Consider the following 22,141-nt stretch of genomic DNA (forward strand, 5'->3'; position numbering starts at 1 on the left):
GTATAAAGATTTGTTGATAAGGAAATTAACTTTTTAAATGAATACTGTGATATCATCATAAAAGTATCATCCTACTTCTAAAATGATACAGAAAACATAAGTAAAACTTCTACATTATAAATATTAAATAAAAATTAAAATATTTGAGGAAGAAATGAGAAAGAAACTGCAAACAAATGACCCACTTAGTACAAGATCAATATTCCTTCATTTCAACCTTGCCCTGACCCTTTATATCAAATCAAACCAAACCAAACCATATCATACCATGCCATACTTGTGATAACTTGGAGAAAGTATGGTGTAGGTATAATGGGAACTAAGTTCAAAGGTTCATGGTATAATATAATTCAAAATATCAGCAGGAGGGAAATTTCTATTTCATATATTATTTTTTTAAAAAACTGAATATCAAAGCAGAAATAAGTTTCTTTTAAATTATTCTGAAATAAGGGAAAGAAGCCAAACACTTAGAAATCTCTTCTCCTTGCTCTCTCCTTTCTTTACAACTCCCAAATTTGTTTTTTAACGTCTTTCAATAAAAATATCACTGGCAAATCTTCAACATGTTGTCATTTTGGTTAATGAAAAGCACAAATTCCCAAATGTGAGGTTTATAATTACTGTTGACAGTCACGCTACAATAACAGTACTAGTGGGCACCTTTAGTACATAAACATACAAGTTTGTTCTTTTCAAAATTAAAAAGATTGACACACTTTAAAAGTTGAGAAATGCATGTCAAAATTAAGCCAAATGGTAATTTAATCAAAGAACTTTAAAAACACTTCAACAGTATGCTTGCATGAAATTTCTAAATGTTCTTTGTGCCACAGAGTTTTTCAGCAAGCTTCATCAAAACATAAACAAAAAACACATGACAGTGTCCTGACTGATTAAAATACTTCTCTTTGGCATTAGAAAGCATTTAGCTACAACAGTGGATTAATGACAAAAGAATTGTTGCACTACTACCAAGCACATCAAAGTCAGAATATAAATGCAAATATGTATTTAAAATGTATTTTTTTTAAAGTTTAATATCTAAGATAGGAACATGTATCTGAAGCATTCATTTCATATAACTTAAAGCAAACTACTGAGGATTAAATATTTTTATAATAATCAAAATTATATATATTATGACTTTAGTTCAACAAACTTAGAGAATCTAGTTTGTGATATTAAGGTAATGAATAAAACCTTATAACTCTTTTCTCTCTGTTGAATACATATAAAAATACCTTAAAGCATAAAACTAACTGATAAACAATATAGGACAACATATCATCATGCTCTCCAAGAACTCAACTCCTTTTATTTTTCTAAACATAGGCCAAGTTATCTCCTAAGAAATATGAGGCTGTACTGTGGATTTGCTTCTGTATGCCCAAATGAGCAAATTGCATGAGTCTACATGTTGTCTAAATGTTGTCATTTAACTTTTAAATTATAGAGCAATGAGAAATAAAGTTGTCCTGTAATTCATGGTTCCAAAAATCAGATAAATGTTGCTGGCTACTTCTACACTGCTACTTCCTAAAAAGTCAATGAAAGGGTATACAAATTACTATGGGACCAGAATCCCCAAAACTGCCAAAAAAAAATTATTAATATCATGTTATACAGTTTCTGCTTATCAAGAATAATTGCTAGCATATGTACCATGAATTTATACTTATAGGGATGATGAAGAGCAAGGAGAGGCTTTAAAAATTCAATGCTGTGAGGTTTACATTTCTTAGTCTTCCCTTCTGTCCACTAAGCACAACTGGAAAGAGACTACATAACTGTTACAGTATTATTAATGATAATAATGTTACATTTTCCATTGTTTTTGAAGTTCTCATACTTATTACTACACTGATGTTTCTAGGCAACATGTACTTATTTGGAGTGACACAAGACAAAAGGCATAATAAATCTTATTCATTAGTACAAAAACATTCACCTTAGAGAGCAAGTTCTTCTTACCTGTTTGTCTTTTGAATTTTGGCCTGTGGAACTCCTGCTGTCTTTGCTTTCATCTACTCCTCTGAGAACACTAATGAAATCTTTCTTGGTGACTGTTGACATCAACTTTGCACGTTTTCTCACAGAACCTCCAACTTCTTTCAGTTTTTCATCAACATTCTTCTGGTGCTTCCGAACAGCATTGAATAACTGCACCACACCTCTGCAGATTAGGCAACAAACCCCCCCCCCCCCATTCTAATTAAGTAATAATAAAAGACAATTACAGCCAGAAAACTGTACTTGGGTGCATTTTTAAAAAATTTCTAGCTACCATTTTTTCCAAGTCACAATCTGATGCTATTAAAAATGAAAATCACTAGTAGGATGAATTATGTGGTTTTCAAGGTATAAACAGAATGCTAGAATCCAAGTTGTATGTTAACATGACATTATCATAAATAGTAACTGAAGAGTTATGGAATATTTCAATGGGTTTGTTTCTTTCTAGATGTGGAGATTCCACATACTAACAACATCAATCATAAACCCTATGTCATCTTATGTGATTCTTGCCAATATTTTTCCATTGTGTTTAGGGCCTTTATCTAGGTCTTTTTATATTTTATGGCAAAAAGGGCTGTCTATCTGTTTACATGGTCATACCACATCTGCAATCTACTATTCCAATATTCTAAAGTAGGGTTGCTCAGGAGAATCCATGTTCAATTTGATGAGTCTTTCCCATCTACTTATTATAAATACAGAGCTTAGACCTTTGTCAGAAGGGGATATCTCTCATTTAACCAGACATGCTATTAGCCCCTTATTAGGAGAATAATGCAAATTCCTTAGTGGTCCTCAGTAATGAGGGCTCCCCTGAAGATGACTGACAATTGAAATCTTATTAAAGGAACCTCTTCTCTCTGTTGTCTCTAAACTTTTCTATTTGGGACTCTTTCAATATTCTTTATAGTCCTTGGACTTTTATATTAGAGTTCTAGTACTGCAGAAGTAAGAAGTTATAACACATGGAGTAAAATACATTTTTTCACTGTGGTTCTTCAGAACTTGTTGAGCAAAAGTATTTATTACATATGTACTGTAGCTTATTTTACGTCAACCATTAATTTCTGCATTGTCCTTTAGTCATTCCTAATTTTAATCCTTTGGAGTTGTAGTAATATAAAATTCACAACTTTAGAGCATTCTAGAAGATATATGTTTCAAAAAGATCAGTTTTTACAGTTATAAAGAAATAAATCTGGTTTATAATTTAAAGTGCTTATTTTATTTTAAATGTTTTTACTCACTTGGGTGTTTTGTTATTTGTTTCTTTTTCTGAAGTGAATGGTTTTGGAAACCATTTCTGAGAATTCTTCTGGCTGAGAAAATCTGTGTCCAAGGGAAATGAGCAGACACTGGGGCAATACAATAGATCACCCCAGATATAATGTATATGTCACCAATTCAATATCCACAATAAATCTTGCATTCACTGCCTTCTCTCTACTAGTTACTACTAATTAGTACTCTAGTTTGGGCTCTTATCATCTCTCACTTGAATTGTTATAACAGTTTCCTAATTGGTTTTACTGTTTCATATTGCCTCCTCCAATATTCCACACAACTTCCAAAATACCACTCTCTCCTTTTCAGAAAACTCTCTCCCAATTACATCTATTTCTTGGAATGAACTCACCCCTCAATGATCTCTTCCTTCAAGTTCTTCTATGTGAAGATTTTTCTGGAAGCTTCCCCCACCCCCATTCATGCCCTCTCCCTCATACTACTTTATATTTAACAACTTTACATATATCTGTATTTATTCTTTACATTTATTTTGTCTATATTATTTATGTCCTTATGATCTTCCCTGTTGTAAATGAAAATTACTGGTCAGGCAACTTGTTCAACAGGGAGATTTTATAAGGAATTTACTAGAAGAAAGAGACACAAGAATCTTCTAAGGTGAGAAAGCTGTCAGGCAGGGAGAGGATTTCAGGGATTCAGAGGCAAAGCAGGATAATTATGTATTATTCTATTCATATATGTAATAGTCTAGATAATACTCTAACCTTCTTTCAATTCATACACACCATTCTACATCCCATCTTCTCATCTTTGTGCCTTTGCATAGAATATCCACCATAACTAGAGGGAATTCCTTGTTCACGTCTATTTCTCAAAATCACTAGTTTCTTTATAACTTCACAGCTTCAGCAGAACTTGCTGTGAGGTTTTCCCTGATTCTTCCAACTAATAACATCTTCCCTTCATTTGCATACTGTTTGGGTGTTTATTTTATTTATATTTCTTACATGTTGTCTTCTGCATAAAAATTAAGTTCCTAGAGGGTCAGAGACTATCTTCTTTTGTGGTTGCTGTTTCTCCAGACTCACAAATAGGGTTTAACAAATACTTGCTGGTTGAGTGATGATTTAAAAAAAAAATCAATTTACAAAACAGGCATGAAGGGGGGGAAAAGCACCTCAATATAGATTCTAGCTCTACTCTAGCACAAATCATGTCTTCCACAACCACTCTTATCTTGTGTCATTATCATTCATGTCATCATATAAATTCTTCAAAGGCTGATTCTAATGTCCCAAAGAATACACTATGCTTATTTAATAGTAATTCGAAGGTACATGGACAGCCCTAGAGCTCATTCATTTGTTATTCTTGATTCATCATTTATCCATCCATTCATCCATTCTATACAACCAGCCCACCCCCTTTTGTAGTCATATCTACTCATTAAGTAGATATGCCTCGGTTTTCATGTATAAGCCACTGTTGGTATCATGCTATAAATGACTTATATTTATCTTTTATATCATTTAGTTTCCTAGAACCTGCAATTATCAGTCATCTGCAGATTTAATATGATTTAAAGAATTAACAAAGGAAATATAAGAGTTAAAAATGGTATTTCTGCAGCAGTTGGCAAACCAAGTGGCATGTATTATCATGTGTTATAGAGGTAGCTATGAATAGAGGTCTAGACCTAGAGTCAAGAAGAGCTGCATTTAAATCTAGCCTCAGGAATTTAGAACAACAACTACAAAAAAAAATCTAGCCTCAGGAATTTACAAGCTATGAGACCAGGAGCAAGTCACTTAACCTCTGGTGTCTTAGTTTTCTAATCTGTAAAAGGGTGTTAATAATAGTACTAAACTTGCCTTGTTGTTGTAAAATTAAAATAAAATAGTATTTCTAAGTGCTTAATACATAACAGATGTTACAAAAGTGATTTTCTTCTCTTCATCCTGCCCCCTTTTGTCATAAACATAATTCATAACAATTACGAACATGAATTAGAAAAGATTGGGATTAATGAAACTTTCCCCAATATAATGCAACCTAAGCTTTTCTTCCCGCTTCTATTTAATTTCTGGCCCACCAATCTAACAACTTATAGAACATATGTACTAATGGTTATCCATCCAACTACATATCATCAACTACACATCATAATCTACTAAAGATATTCTATGTGACTACATATTTCACTACAACAGTTGTCATAAAATCATTTTTTACTTAAATTAATGCATGAGAGATACTCTGGTTGAGGAGATACTTTAAAGATGTACTTGGTTCTACCAAATCAATTCTTTAAAGATAAAAATCAAATAAACCTCTTAGCTATGTGACTCTGTCTGCAGAAGCCTTTCTATTCCCTTATGTTTTTGTTGAGGATATGCTTAATGTATGTATAGATCACTTTAAAAGATTTTTTAAGGATGAGAGAGTATACATAAAGCTTGTTTAGTAGGTTCTGATTTCTTTGTTGACATTTGGGGGAAGAAGGGTAAAGAGAAAGCACACTTTCTGTCATCTTTTTCAATCTTAACATGGAACTTCAGAACTCTAGAAAACCATGTTCTTAAAATGGGGTCTTTTACAAAAAAGATTTCTTTGGCATATGGTTATCCCTCTTCAGTCATTCATTTTAGGTGTTATGAACAAGTCTTCCTGACTTACTGTACTGCACTGTACTGTACAAAGACAATAGAATAAATAAGGTAGTGATTGTACTATTATTGATAAGAAATATTGGCATATCTGTCCCAATTACTGTCTCTTCCTTATCCTCAATCAAAATTCTTTTCATGATGTCTTAGGAAGGTCTTCAACCTCTTGGCAGACTCATAGTCCACTCAACCACATTTTTACCTTTTGTAAAAAGCATGAGAAAAGTAGAATTTACTGGTATCTTCTGCAATGTGTTACAAAAAAAAAAAAAAAATTAGTTTCTAAATTTGTACTCACCTGCCATGTATCTCTGTTTGGAAAGGAAACATGTTTCCTGAATGAAAAAGTTTTTGAGAACAACCTCCCTATTGTGGTTTTTGTATGGCATTGTTAAACTTCTCTAAGAAACTGAAATGTGGTCAACAGTCATCTTTTTTCATCCATTTCATAATCCTCAACTGACAGTTGGTTTAATCAGATTGGGTACAATCTAATCTGATTCTATGAGTTATCAATACCTTATTTTTATCTTTTTTTCCTCTGTTTTGTTATTGATTTTGAAATCTGCTTTAACTAGTAAGTAGTTTGACTATCCATAGACAATCGATTCTGAAATTATTACTGAGTTACCATATGTCTGTTATTTTTATTTTTTAATAATTTTGAATTCTTCATAGAATTTTTTGCTTAACTTTTGATGTGTAAGTTAAAATAATATTTAGGATGACCTCTTGTTTTTAAGCACTTCATAAAAAAAGGCAATATAATATATCACTGACAAAAGGTCTGAGTAAGCAGACCAAGGTTTGATTCACAGCTCTGACACTTATTAGATATGAATCTCAATTTTCTCTTCTATAAAACAAAGCTAATAATAATCCATTATCTTCCAAGCAGGTATGTTTTAAGAAAAGTCTGTAATTTTGTAAAATTAAAAATACTAAACTATTACCCAAAGGCAAACCGATCTAATAATTATCCCACTAAAAGATGTTTCTTTAGTTTCTGAATACACAATAAAACAGACTCTGCCAAATAAGCCGCCTATTCAAGAAGAGTCTGTGAGTAGCTATTTGATTTCACTGCAACTTCAAATCTTCTGGCTAGATTGAGAGCAAGTGTTAATGTGGGTGTTCTACACACAAAATAAGGGAGAGAATCTTGGTTCTCTACTAACCTTAAACAAATTGCTGAAACTTTCTGGAACTCAACTTTCTTTGGCTATAAAATGAAGAGTTTGAAAGAGATCAACTTTAAGGTTCCAAACAGTTTTTAAGGGCCCATGAGAAGGGTGACTCTCACTAGTATTAAAATAATTGTTATTACATCCTCGAGAAAATCATTATAGTATGTGCTTGCTATGGATTTAATCCACAGAAAATAGCTGAGTAGTATAAATTTGTTGAATCATTTCAAGAGAAATATAAAAACATGATAAAAGGTGAAGCATCATTTATGTGACCGAGCACTAAGGAAATTATTCTTATCTAAACTCTAATATTTTCATAAGACTTAAATCTTTGGATAAAGCCAAATCAAATAAACAGATATGTATAAATCATTTGGCTCCTTATTAAGAGTTAAAATTAATTAGAAACATGTTACCTATGCTAGTTTTTATATATCTATTTTAAAAAGCAAAAAAACATTTTCTTACCTCGTAGCAATTCTTTGAAGATTCCTCTCTACTTCTTTGTCTTTGACAACATCTGGCTTTACTCTGCACATCATTTCCCACTCCCGCTTCTTATCAAGCTGTGTTATAAATATTATCATGTGAAAGAACGTTAGACATTTTTGAAAATATAGCATACAATGATAATTATTCTGGCTTAGTTGTTGGGGTTTTCAAAAATTATATTTTTAGGGGTTCAGCTCACAGAGTCTATGTTTAGCACTCAGCTGTGTCATACAAAAACCCCCAAATGAATTTCTGTCAGGATCTTTACTTCCTTGCACAGCAGGAGCTTGGATGACTGCCAGTATACTTAGCCATGCAAGGATATGAGGTAAAGAACCCCACATCAACTCGGTAGCCCTGTGGATGATCTGAGAACAGGAAGGATGATATGAGAACAGGTCATCTTCTTCATCAAAGTTTTAAAACATCATTATGAATATGTACAAAAAGGATTTGAGTCAAGGATACTTAACCTGAGCATTCTTTAAACCCAATATTTTGATAACTATATTTTAATATAATTGGTTTCCTTTTTAATACTATTTTATTATGTGCATTTAAAAACATTATTTTCACCAGACTGCTCAAAAGGTTCAAAATACAAAAATAGATTAGGAACTCCAGCCTAGATATTCATAAAATTCAGAACCATAACTACTTTACAATTTTGAAAACCTGAAGTGGATCTGTTGTTTTTGTGACTTGGAAGTTCATATCAACAATGCAAATCACAGCCCATCCACACTTGTTCATCCTTTGGGACTTCTGTAAATTCCTATTAGTTTTCCACAGGGAAATCCTTCTATGTTATAGAAACTTTTACTGATTCTTTTTGACACCACAAGGATGCCATTGGAAACTTCTGGTTGTCTAAATGTCCTCTCTTGCCTTCATCACAAGATGAAAAATCAATCTTCTCTTCCTCTCATATATTGGTTTGTTTTTTCTTCTGTACTCATATATTTCAGTCTGTTCAACTCCCTATTGTCCTATGTGACATTCACTTAAAAATTCTTTGTGACCTACTATATTCTGTCTTATAATACAGAAATACAGATAGAATGCTAGTATTAAAATATGAAATTTTGTTACTATGAAAACTTGGATTCACTAAAAGAGTCTGCAATTTCGCATAGGTAATCTAGCTTCCTCTTCTTCAATGCTGGCCCTACCTTGCTGTCCATCAGTATTGTCTGTCACAGTTCTCTATAAGTTGTCCATCTAAATTTTTATCAAAATCTAGTCAATAAAATTTCTTCATCCACTTAGTCTTTCCTATGTGGATAGTGAGGCCTAACTCTTTTGAAAAGTTATTCATCTCTTTCAGGAAAATTTGTAGTATTCCAGTGTTTGTTGATGCAACCAGCACAAAGTTATTCATAATGGAAACATTTGGAGGTTGTCATAATTCACAGCAAAATCCTTTTCAAATTAGAATCCTACACTAGATTTCCATTGCAGCATTGAAATGACAAACATTTTTAGCAAGCATATACCTCTCTACTTGCCTGACTTCTCTCTAAAGTAATCCACACCCCCTCCAACCACATAGTATCCATCTTAACTGAAATACAGTGTGAAATACATAACCAAATTTCAAACAAAGACCTGTTTATATCAAAAATAAAATGTATTTACTTTGCACTGTTTTTCAAATGGGTAAAATTCTGTAAACTTAAGATACTTTACATTTAAAATTAAGCCAACCTTCCTAAATTAAACTAAGACAAAAATAGAAAGCACTTTCAGGCTTCTCCAATCTCTTCCCAATTTTGGAGATCAATTCTTCTATTTCCATGATGAGAATAAAACAAAACTTTTAACTTTAATACAAAGCACATCACAAAAGAAACGTTGCCTTTTATCCCATTAACTTTGAAAACTTTCAAGTTATTCTCACCCTCAATGAAATTTGAAATAATGAGATTCTGACAATAAAAAAAGAAAAACGAATATAATGTTTTACCAATTGACAAATTCAAATTTTATTCCCAAGAACAAGAATGTAAAAGCAAAATTTGCTTTAAAAATGCAGTGAAGATGGGCCCATAGTCATAGCTAACAAAATAACAAATTCAGAATAGCCTTTACATGTAAGATGGAAAATTTTTGCCATCATACAGTCTTAAATACAATAATCATTATTATAAACATAACATGGCAAAAGCCCAATGCTTTATTATAGCATGGAGGTCCTCAGTGACTCTGTGAATTTTCTCATTTTCTTTTGTTTTTAAAACAGAGGTTTTTTTGGTAATAGCCTTTTATATTAGCATAAGGGGATTCTTTATATAATTTCAATGCATACAAGCAAAGCTGTCTTTCTCCAACAGATAGTTGATACTATCTCCTGAAAATTCAATTTCTTACATAATCAACTTTCATTATCAAATATGAAAGAGATTTTTAAAAGCCTTCATAAAACTATAGTGTTTTTATAATAACCACCAGAATATAAATTCATGATTTTATGACCTAGTTTTGGTCTCTGATCAAAGAACTACATTTTTAAAAATTCTACTGACACTGATGTAATGAAAGGCAGACTATTCAAGTTTATCTAGCAATGAATAAGTAAAGTTTACAAAATTGCAAGCCATCTCTCATTTATGGGACCTTCTATACTAACTTTACAAATTGCATTTTCAACTCAAGAGAGAAACCAATCTGCTAATCCTAAGAATATACAATGTATTCAAAAGGCCATTTTAGAATCAAGTTCAGGAAACATATGCACAATTCAATGAATAACTTATTTATTGCTAGGAACTAAAATTTTAACTCTAAATTAGGTGATTTATATGTTTAAATTTTAAACTGATAAATGTGAAGTTTCCTCAGAATTTAATTTTTAAAATCTGGAATATGATTAACAGAAGGAACAAAACTGTGAAAACAAAACCCCACAAAAAACTATGTAAATGGACACTGAAAGAAATAATTAGGCACTGATAAGAAATGAAATAGCCATAATTTAATCTACAAGATAACTGTTAAGACACACCTGTTTTCTTTTCTCCAATCTCTCTTGTTTTTCTTTCTCTTTTTCCTTCTCCAGCTCTTTGTTTTTGATGAGGATAGTAGGCTTGCTTTTAGGAATTTTTTTGTTAAGAATTTTAGCCATGGCATCTGCCCAGCCTGCATTAGTCCCAACATTAGATTCTGCTGCACTCTCATTTTCTTTGTCATAAGCTGTATCATCTTCATTATCACCTTCAATTGCTTCATCAGAAGAAAAATGGTCTTTGGAAACTCCCAAGCTTCCTAGAGAATCTTAAAAGAAAAGAAAATATATTAACATTGTTATGCTAGGTGAAGATTCAGGAAATATAGTCTATCTATTACGAAAGGCTATGCAATGGAAATTAGATAGTCTTGAGTTCAAAATCAGGAATCTGAGTAGATGTAGGAAATTTTATGCCCCTTGAAGTTGTCTAGTCATGAAATCATAATGCACAACTGAAAATAGTGAGATGCTAAATTTATTAGATGAGGAAACTGAACTGAAAAGAGAAAGAAAATATTTTAGAGGAAATATATTTGCTTGAATTTGTTGGTTTATATTATTCTCATCATGTTTGTTAAAAGAGGTATTTCAGATATTAATCTTATTCATCTTTTAATAAACATCAAGGGAAATAAAAGAAAAAAAAAACACACCTCTTTAGTTTCTGCCCTTGAGGAGTTTTCAGCTTGGTATGCAGATATATATATAAAACAAATAACAATGTCTAGCAACCACTTAAGATAAGCATAAATACTTTGAGATCAGATGAGGCAAAAATTGCTCCTAGTTGGAAAATATTCTACTTACATTTGCCTAAGAATTTTATTCTGAAATGAATTCTGGTAACAAATTGGAAATACACTATGCTAATGCTCATTAACATTTTGGTTGTCATCTTGGAGCTGAAAAGAAAACTGACATAAATGAAAGGTAAGTCAGGCCTTTTTCCAAACCTTCCATATCACTAGCCAGATCTAAACTCTCTTGTACAGTTTTCAATCAATAAATTATACTCAATCCAGTAAGTTTTGTTCTTTTTTTTCCTCTAAAACAGAAAGGACATCTTAAAAGATTTTTCTGTGGTATTACTCTGAACCTCCTATATGAATATTAGTTAACTTCTTTCTTTTATAAAACCTTTCAGTTTTGCTTTACTTCTACTACTACTACTACTACTACTACTACTACTACTACTACTACTACTACTACTACTACTACTACTACTACTACTATTACTACTACTACTACTACTACTACTACTTTTTATAAGAAAATTACCCAGAATCCCAATCCCAATCCTAAAAATATGTTAGTAGCAGAAGAAATACTGGATTTGAGAATCAAAAACCTGCCTCTAAGCTTTGACACTTAGTAACTGTTCTACTTTGGGCAAGTTACCTAATTTGGGGACTCAATTCCTTCATCTGAGAATTTCTAAAATCCATTCCAGGTTTTTTTATGTTTCTGAATCTGGGCTTTACCACCATATATGTGTATAAAAATCAGTAGAGTATCTCTGATCCATATTTTCATCATCTATAATAAAGTGGTGATGCAGTATCTAACTGTAATATCTAATTTATAAAGCTAAAGTTATCTATCTTAAAAGCTATATAAATTATAAAGCTACATACATATATATAAGTAGTATCTATAAGCATACTAACTAATAGCTAAATACAGAGAGTAACTAAAATGAGAATAAATCCCATTAACTAGGTTTTACTTTTAAGTTCTGTGATAAAAGATATTCATCTATCAACTTTTAGACAGAAAGCTTTTGGCATCATGTAGTTCCCAATAAAATGAAAACAATAAGTTTTGATCTTATTTAGAAATAAGAGTAAATATCACCATTCACTCTTTAGAACAGCACAATATTACACTGTACTACAAATTTTCCACAAAGGCTCTTACCAATATATCCTCATTTGAGAATGCCACATGTAACATGAACTGTTCATCTGCATATTCTCTATCAAATTACTTGATCAGCCTAGATCCTTTCATAATTTTTTTCACTTCTAACATTTAATACTTTTTTGCACATGGGTTATCACTGAAAATGAACTGTGAATCATGCATCCATTGTGTATCTCTCTCTACTGCAATGCTATTCTAAGATTTTTTAAAAAATTTTTTATATATTTTAAAATGTTATATAATTTTAAAATTTTATTCTTTAATTTATATATTTATATATAATTTTAAATTTTATGTTTTATATGATTATAAATTTTATCATTTTATATATATTATATATATGACATATATATATATATATATATATATGCACACACATACATATACTTTTTAAAGATAGATGGATAGTAGTAGGGTATCATTGAAAAGACTGTGTAATTTCTCAAGTTTGGGTTAGTATGTTCCTTCCCTTCTACCATTCAATTTGGGGTCCAGTTTGCTGTCCAAGTATTGCACTATTCCCAAAGGTACAATTCAATGGACCAACTCTAAAACCACATGTCATATCCTGGAAAATAAGCATTTTTTACTCCATTTAGTTTTTCTCAAAGAGATCATTAGATTAATTTCCTTTGTATAATTACAGATCTCACTAAAGGAGCTCTGAGATATTTTGAGGATTGATGCGATCAACATCCATTACCCTAAAACAGGGATATCCTGAGGACTTCATCCTTTACAGAGGGACATAAATTATTAAGAACAAAGAAAAAGACATTTTACACAACAGTTAACACATGTGGGGAATATACATCTCTCTGCTTATTACTTATGCAGACAATAATCTAACAAAAGAAAGTTGGAAAGTGGTGGGCTCTGTGAGCACCAAGCATCCCAATGCATGGATCTGACTATGTCTCAAGAGATAAGAAAGAAACTGTTATTGATGTGAAAGTCGTAACAGAATTAGCAATCTATAGGTAGACTATCAATTGGTAAGGGCAATGGTCAAGATCAGCATGAAATTAGGAGAAAGAACAAGGGTGAGAAGCAGCCATTTAACAACTTCAACCTGATTTCTTCTGTTTCATTGTAAGTCTGGGTTGAAAATTAATTATCTAGGGGGAAGCCCACTAATAAGAAATGTTTCTACAATGACTCTTAATTCACAAACATGAAATTCAAACACTAACTTTTTATTGAGTACTTATGAGTATAGTAAACTAAAGGACATCAGTTTAAGGATAAACACAAGGCTAACTAATCCGCTAATATTTACTTCCCACAATCATGAAGGATGTTTTCAAAGGTCTAGTGACCCAATAAGAGATTATGTCTATCATTTTAAAGTATATTCTGGTGTCTGAGAGTAAAAAAAAAAACTGACAGTTTCTTGCAAAATGTTAAAAACTACAACACTGACACCTAGTGTTTTTGTTCTGTTTAATTCATAAGTGGACTCTAAGAAAATTAACCTTTTCCAGATATACTGCAGAAGTTGTTTAATACTCAATTATATTTCACCTAATGCTTAACTTCTTTCTTCCACCTTTCCCCTCCCTTATATTTTCCCCCTTTTCTACTCAATCTCCCTTTTTTCTTCCAAATCAGTTATTTACTTTTGGGACAATGTTTCAAACATTGTGCACAATACACCCCACTTTATGATCACTCAACAGATCAAATAACGATAATGATAATAATAGCTAACATTTATATAGCACTTACCATGTGCCAGACATTATGCTAAGCTTTTTATAACTTTCTCATTTGATCCTCACAACCTTGATAAGTAGGTACTATTATTATAACCATTTTACAGGTAAGGAAACTGAGGCAAACAGAAGTAAAGGGACTTGCCATGGGCATGTACCTAATAAGTGTCTGAGACCTATTTTGAACCTAGGTCTTCCGGATTCCAAGCCCTACAGTCTTATGTCACTGACCAATATTTCTAAACTAAAATCCTAGTGTGTGGTCATGAAGATACAAAGTTAAAAAAAAACCCAGTCATCTAAGGGCCAGGATAGTTATATATTTGGAGAAGTCCCTACTAGGGAAGAGAAAAATCAGTCATACAGTTTTCAACCAGGGCAACTTATAGTCTACAAAGACACAGAAAGGCTATGGAAATCATAGTTCCTTGAACTATTTCAAAATTTTCAGAAGCCCATTTTCTAATTCCATTGCCTCATATCCTAAAAGTATATGATAACTAAACTGCCATTGAATTACAATATACATTGTATACAATGACTACATCATTGCTTTCTAAATATTTTTTTTCCTTAATAATGTATTTAGATGAAAAGAGCAACCTGTTGCCATCCATTCCTGGAAATTCCCTACATAAAAATTACATTTATTTGCAAATGAAGTGGGGAAGGGGAAGAGAAGAGGTGAAAGGATGAAAAGGGAAAAGAAAATGCCTATCTTGTACTTAAGCTCATTTCCTGAAGAACTATTTCTATCATAGGTTACTCTCAGACTCTGAGCAAACATTGACAATAAGAATAAAACTGAAAAAAAATTTGCACTTTTTTTGTTTTTATTTGTTTGTTTAAAGAGTAAAAGAGCCAATCACCTCCTCACAGTCCTGGCCTTATTTATTTGGGTGCTTAGGAAACTTTCTTTAAGCTCTTTCTGGAATGAACAGCAAGGGGAAAAAGAGAGAAATAGTCCCAGACTAATAAAAGGGAAGACACTTTTTAGAGAAAACAATTCAGAAAGCAAAAAGAATTTCATTCTACTTTTCTTTAAAATTATGTCATAAGCCATCTTCACTGTACTGGAAAAGAGGCATATAAACCTTCAATTTAAGACTCAGTATTTTGCTAACTTACATATTTTTTTTAAAAACCAGTTTACCACTATGTTCTATTTAAATACAGCTCTGAACAAAACTAAACTAGAAAAACTAAAGGTAAAAGACTTTTATTTTTACACTAAGAAAAAGGTTTCAAAAAACTTAAGTGTTTGAAAAGACCTTTGAGGTCACTCAGTTTTCAACTTATACCTAATCAGGAATCCTTTCTATAATAATACTCCCACCACATTAAATGATAATCAGCATCTAAACTTTTCAATGTGGCCCATTCTAATTTTGGACAGCTCTGTTAAGAAGTTTATCTTTATATGAGTCAACAATCTGATTTTCTTTAACTTTTTACTATTTGCTCCATGCTCTAACTTATACATATTCTTTAACTTGGTATTACTATTAAGCATACAGTCCAAAGAGGTCAAAACAAAATGGAAAGGCCCCATATTTATAGCAGCAATTTTTGCTATAGTGGAAAAATAAAAGGGAATCAGTGTCCACCAATTGGGAAATAGCTAATATATATATATAAACTAAATGTAATAATGTAAATGTAAAAGAAACAACAAACAAAAAATGATGCAAAAACTTGAGAACTTATACAAACTGATGCAGAGGAAACTGAGTAAAACCAGTAGAATAATTAGACTTCAGATCTTTGATCAAAACAATGTCTGATCCCAACTTAAAAAAAAAAAAGAATTTTTAAAATTTCTCGAGACAAACAAAAATTTTGATAGAAGTTGGAGGTTCACATGTAATCCTTTTTCATTCTTTTCCTGTTGATGCATTTGTGGTTACTGAAGATTAAATTAACAAAAAGAATTAATTCAATTTTTAAAAATGACTATTATACATCCCTTCTCTAATCCTCGAAAAGATCATAGAGAATAAGAGAGTTACTGAAGAACTAGAAAAGGGTGAATGAGTTTTTGGGTTCCCTCCTTCAAATTAAATAAATAAAGGAAAAGGGAATATAGGAACCAATGAGGTTGAATTATACCTCCAGTAAGATTCTAGAATATAATAATCAAAATAAATTAATAAACATATAGGAAAAGAAGCAGTGGTCACTAAGAACCAAGAATGGCTTCATTAACAAACAAACAAACAAAAAAAACACATAACAGGGTAACTAAACTGGAACATCAGGGGAATGACATAAATAAAGTTTGTCTGGATATTACCAAAGCATTTGACAACTAATTCTTGTTAAAATATAAAGAAATATAGACTAGACCATTATACAACTAATTAAAATTCAGAAGTAGTTGATAAGTGTTCAATAAATTTATCAATGAAAAAAAAAACAAATAAGATACTAACTTATCAATAAGTATTTATTAATGTGTGAAACAGTGGACTCATCAATGGGAATCCAAATATAATAAATGAAAACAGTCCCCAACCCAAAAAAGCTAACATATTATTGGCATGACAGGCACACAAACACATAGTGAATTTAGGATGGTGAGGTCACTAGCAGTTAAACGGATCAAGAGAGGCTTCATGGAGAAGGTGGCACATAAGCAAAACTTTGACAAATAAAAAAAAAAAAATCCTACAAGACCAAGGGGAAGGTATACACTCTAGGAAAAAGAGATAGTACAAAGTGCTAGAGAAAGGAGATAGAAAATCTTTATGATGAATAGCAAGATGCCAGTTTTGTCAGAATACAAAATCCAGGAAGGTGAATAATGTATGACATGATTAGAAAAACAGAGGGTCAGAGTTGTAAAAGGCTTTAGAACCAAACAGAAGAATTTGTATTTGACAGTAAAGGGAACAAGGAGCCACTCAATTTACTGAGTAGAAAAGTAATTTGATCAGACCTGCACTTAAAGTAACCACTTTCTCAGCTATCTTTAGCAAAAGTCTGGCAGGGAGACCAATTAGAAGGCTACCACAATAGTCAAGCTGAGAAATAATGAAGGTGTGAATTAGAATGCTTTTGAGCAGAGAAAAGGAGATGAATGTAAAAGGCTGCAAGTAAAAATGACAAAATTAATCAAAAGATTTCATAAGTGGCATGATACTGAGCAAGGAAAGAAGGAAAAGACAAATTTGAGAACCTGGGGACCCAAAAGAATGGTGGGCATCCTAGACAGAAATAATGAGTTAAATTTTGGTTGTGCTAAGTTGTGTTTTGGGGACATCCAATTGGAACTAGCCAAAAAAGCAACTGGAGACTAGCAAATGGAACTCAGAAGAATGTAGGGCTAGACATAGCAATATTGGAGTCAATTGAACTGAGATGATAATTATATCTATGGGATCTAATCAGACAAACAATGAGAGAATATAAGGAAAGAAAAGAAGTGGCAAGACAAAGCACTAAATGACAGACACCCATTACCCAGCACATCGTTATCAAATTTAGAAATGATACAAAACCAGGAGGGGCTGATTAACCCTTTGAATGATAAAGTCACTTTAAAATATTCTGACAGTCTGAAGCACTGAACTAAACTAAATTTAATGAGAAAAAATTTAAAAACTTATACTTGGTTTAAAAAAAAAACTTCATAAGTTGGGGAAGGCATGAGAGTTCCTATAAAAAAAGATTAGGGGAACACAAGATCAATGAGTCAACAATGTGAAATGGCAGTGAAAAAAACTAATGTTCTCATAGTCATAAAGAGAGAAATAGTGTCCCAACTGCTGGTCTCATTTCCAACATACCACATCTAAAACATATTGCCCAGTTTTTTAGCACATTTTAAGGAAGTTAATAAACTGAAAAGTATGTATCAGAGAAGTAAAAATAGTGAAAGGCTATAGGATCATACCAAAGACTTTTAAAAAATAAATTAGGAAAGCTTAGTCTAGAAGAGAAACTAAGTATAGATGATGGTGGTATTCAAGTATCTGAAGGATTATCACAGAATTAACTTGTCCACAGATAGTAAAACTAGAATTGGTATAATTTGTCTCCCAGCATTCACTTTCCCACAAAGCTACCAAATTTATATTCCTAAAAACAGATCTGATTATGTCACTCCTCTGATTGAGAAGTTCCAGTGGCTCCCTCTTGCCTCAAGGACAAAATACAAACTAGCTTGTTTGATATTCCCCATCTTCAGTCTTTGATGCTTTGATCCAGGACACACTCCTCATCCCACTTAGTGCACTCTCTATTTAACTCTTCCTCTGAGATTCCCTTCAGGGTTGTGATTTGATCCTTTAAATGAAATAATATTTATAAAGAGCTTTGTAAATCTTAAAACACTGTTAAATGTTAGCTCTGGGTTTTAAGCAAGGCAATTTGGCCTTCTTCAAGGGATTCCTGTTCAGTTAGGAGTTGCCTCAGATATTTTGCTAAAGGGTACCATAGATAATGAAGCAATATCAATATTAAACATATATGCACCAAGTGATATAGTATCCAAATTCCTAGGGAAGAAATGAAGAGAGATGCAAGAAGAAATAGACAGCAAAACTATACTAGTGGCGATCTCAACCTAGCTCTCTCAGAACTGGAAAAATTGAACCACAAAATAAATAAGAAAGAAGTTAAGGAGATAAACAAAATGTTGGAAAAGTTAGGTATGATAGATCTCTGGAGAAATGTGAATGGAGACTTTTTTCCCGGCAGTTCATGGAACCTATACAAAAATTGACTATGTATTAGGGCACAAAAACCTCAAAATCAAATGCAAAAAGACAGAAATAGTAAATACATTTTTTTAAGATCATGATGCAATAAAAATTACATGCAATAAAAGGCCAGGGAACAATAGACCAAAAATTAATTGGAAACTAAATAATCTAATCCTAAAGAATGAATGGGCAAAACAACAAATCATAGACACAATAACTTCATCCAAGAGAATTAATAAAACTGAAAATAAGAAACTACTGAATTAATAAAACTAAGAGTTGGTTTTGTGAAAAAACCAACAAAATAGATAAACCTTTAGTTAATTTAATTTAAAAAAGTAAAAAGAAAATCAAATTGTTAGTTTCAGGAGTATAAGATACTCCTCTGAGGACCCTCACAATTCTGAGCTTCTGTAACCCTTTAGTACTGCAAAGGAGCCTAAAGATAAAGCAACTGTATCTGGCCAGGGTTAGAGACTTGTTAGGGATGACAGCTAGTAATTGTCTGAGGTGGGATTCAAACTCAGCTCATTTTGATTCTATTATTTCACAATAATTCCTTTACTAAGTCAGGAAAGTTTATCAAACCTTCAAAAAAAAGGCATTTCAACAGGGGGTTAAAAAAACCTGCAGTTAAGAGATTCAAATAAGATTAATTAAATAATCAAAATAACCTCTTCAATACTACTCCATTCAAGTATATTCTAATTGATATTTTACAACATCAATACTTACAAGCATCTATAGTGATAACTACAATTCTATAGTCCCCCTCCCACCATCACAACAGCAAATTGTTCCATTCTTGTTATGTGGTCTTTTCTATCAATTACTGATGAAGTCAAAATGTTTAAAGTTAATAACTGCTTTAAATTTTCAGCTTGTTCTTTGGAAGGGTATGAAGTCATTCAGATCCCATTGAATTAACCAGAAATATAAACCAAGGGATAACAATGTTAAATTCAGATGTCATAACATATGTTGTTTGAGCAGAGCTACAGAAGATATAGCATAAGTAGTCTGTTTCTTGGAGCCTGTCCTAGAAACCTCTATATCTTTCAAACAGGATAGTGATATACTCATATCTTGGGCATGTTTTGTTGCTATTTTAAGCAACACAAAATATGAAAAAAATATGAAAGCCACAGTTAAATAAGAAGCACATTTATGTGCTAGTATTTTACATTTTAAATACAGCTTTGAAGTTTATCAAAAACAAAGACATGTCTAACAGGGACACAGTTAAGTGAATGATTATCAAATGCTATGTCAACTGCATATGGTCATTTTTCATATGTACACCCAGAATACATCAGTCTTTTAATTATCCATAGCATATGGAATTACTATTTCCTAATTTCTCCATAGAGGTTACACTTATGGTTAAGAACAATTACAGCATGACATTATATAACCACTATTTTAGTTCACCTGGTTTAATGGTGGAATTTTTGCTGAAAGTATACTCTTAAAATTGTTTATCTTGTGCCTAAAACTTTAGAAAGTTATCAATTCCCTACATCTGAGATATGAGTTATTCATAACTCAAAAATATTATCCCCTTAGATTTAATTAACTATATCCCAACTATTAAATTTTTCATATGGATCAAACTCCACAATCTCAATATAGTCTAAAAGTATGTATTAAGATTTCCAGAATAATACAATTGCAAAATAAGAGTTGAGAAGGAAGGAGATATTCAATCCTGAATTTACATGGTATAAACTAGAGATATCCATTTTGATATCCAAGCAACACTGTACAGAGACTGTATGAATTTAAGATGTCTTTCTGCAAAAGAGCAATTGGGAAAATCTCATAGAATATATGAAATAATGCATGCAAAGTGCTTTGCAAATTTTAAATATTCTATGTCAGTCATTACTATTATTTATGAAGACAAATAATCTCCTCTGCCTTGATAATGGAGTTTAATTGTCTGTTAGTCACAGGTTTAAAGCAGTAGTTATAGAAGTTGACTATTTCAAAAGGAGCATTTCATTTGCTCCCAAACTGAAATAGTGGTATATGGTAGAAATCTTCCAATATGCAAATGATCAATCACGAATAAGTCATTCTAGTCATCTAATTGGGGATGAAGTAATTTCACTTTAGGAATAATAATAGTCAGCATTTATATAGCAGCTATATAAAAATTAACGAATTTCACTCTCATAACACTTCAAGGTGGGTGCTGTTATTATTCCCATTTTACAAATGAGCAAACTGAATTAGACACAAGTTAAGGGATGCCCAAAGTCAGCTTGAAGTGCTTGAAGCTTATTTGAACTTATTTGTCTTGGGTCTTTCTAATTCAGGTTGTACTGTTCTGTCCCAGCAAGATATAGTCTTATTTAAAAACCAGGCATTCCATCGGAAGCATACTAAGACTCTTCTATGGACAAAGTGGTCAGGTGGTAGCACATATCCCAACCCCTCTCTAATTTTTTCAGGCTAAAAGTCAAAATATATGGGCAGTCTTTGACAGATATTTACATAAGTATTTTGAAAGATAAAAATTTTTCTGAGGACAATGTTAGCACTATTTTTCCCGGCCATGGCTGGGAAACAAGAACATGAGTCCAACTCTTAAATTAATATAAAACAATAACTTTGTTTCTATTAGACTAACATCTAGATACTACCCAACTACTCTCCATTGACCTCAAGGTCTAAAGACTTACAGAATTTCTAAAATCATTTCATCACTTCATTTTTCAAATTAGAAAAGAGACCCCTGAAAGTAAAGCAAGTAGCCTACAGTCATAGCATGAGTTAGGGCTGTGCTGGACCTAGAACCCAAAGTTTTCTCATCTCCCAATCTACTGTTCTCAGAGGCAATGCATTTCTCTAGTCTAACCATAATCTTCCAGAAAAGCACAGCACTTAATGACTCTAAGACCTCGTTACAAATTGTATACCCAAAAAGATAGACCTCTGAAACTTTTTGTTTCTGAGTTTACTGACAGCTTATTAATTTAATGTTATTCCCTCAGATTTTATATTAGCTGAATACAAGATTATAAATTCAAGAACTTTCTGCATGTCTTTTATAAAACCAGCAGATACTGTTTACTCTGTTCTCACCATTTATACAAGGACTCAAATTTTTCTTTGAATTTGGTTCTGGAAAAAAGTTTATTTCTGCAGCATGCAGAAACATTATACAAGT

The 22,141-nt window shown here is 31.9% G+C and overlaps 1 protein-coding gene across 1 annotated transcript in view; it reads right to left on the bottom strand.

Moving 5' to 3' along the window:
* Positions 1-22,141, bottom strand: part of RRP15 (ribosomal RNA processing 15 homolog) — a 48,852-nt gene that overhangs the window by 18,353 nt on the left and 8,358 nt on the right. Inside the window, exons 2-4 of the mRNA XM_051998287.1 lie at positions 10,620-10,888; positions 7,592-7,689; positions 1,975-2,176 (exon numbers count right to left, since the gene is read on the bottom strand). Coding sequence (XP_051854247.1) covers positions 1,975-2,176; positions 7,592-7,689; positions 10,620-10,888 — 569 coding nt within the window. The remainder of the gene's footprint in view (positions 1-1,974; positions 2,177-7,591; positions 7,690-10,619; positions 10,889-22,141) is intronic.

This window comes from Antechinus flavipes, chromosome 4 (assembly GCF_016432865.1).
Source record: "Antechinus flavipes isolate AdamAnt ecotype Samford, QLD, Australia chromosome 4, AdamAnt_v2, whole genome shotgun sequence".
Classification (NCBI taxonomy): Eukaryota; Metazoa; Chordata; class Mammalia; order Dasyuromorphia; family Dasyuridae; genus Antechinus; species Antechinus flavipes.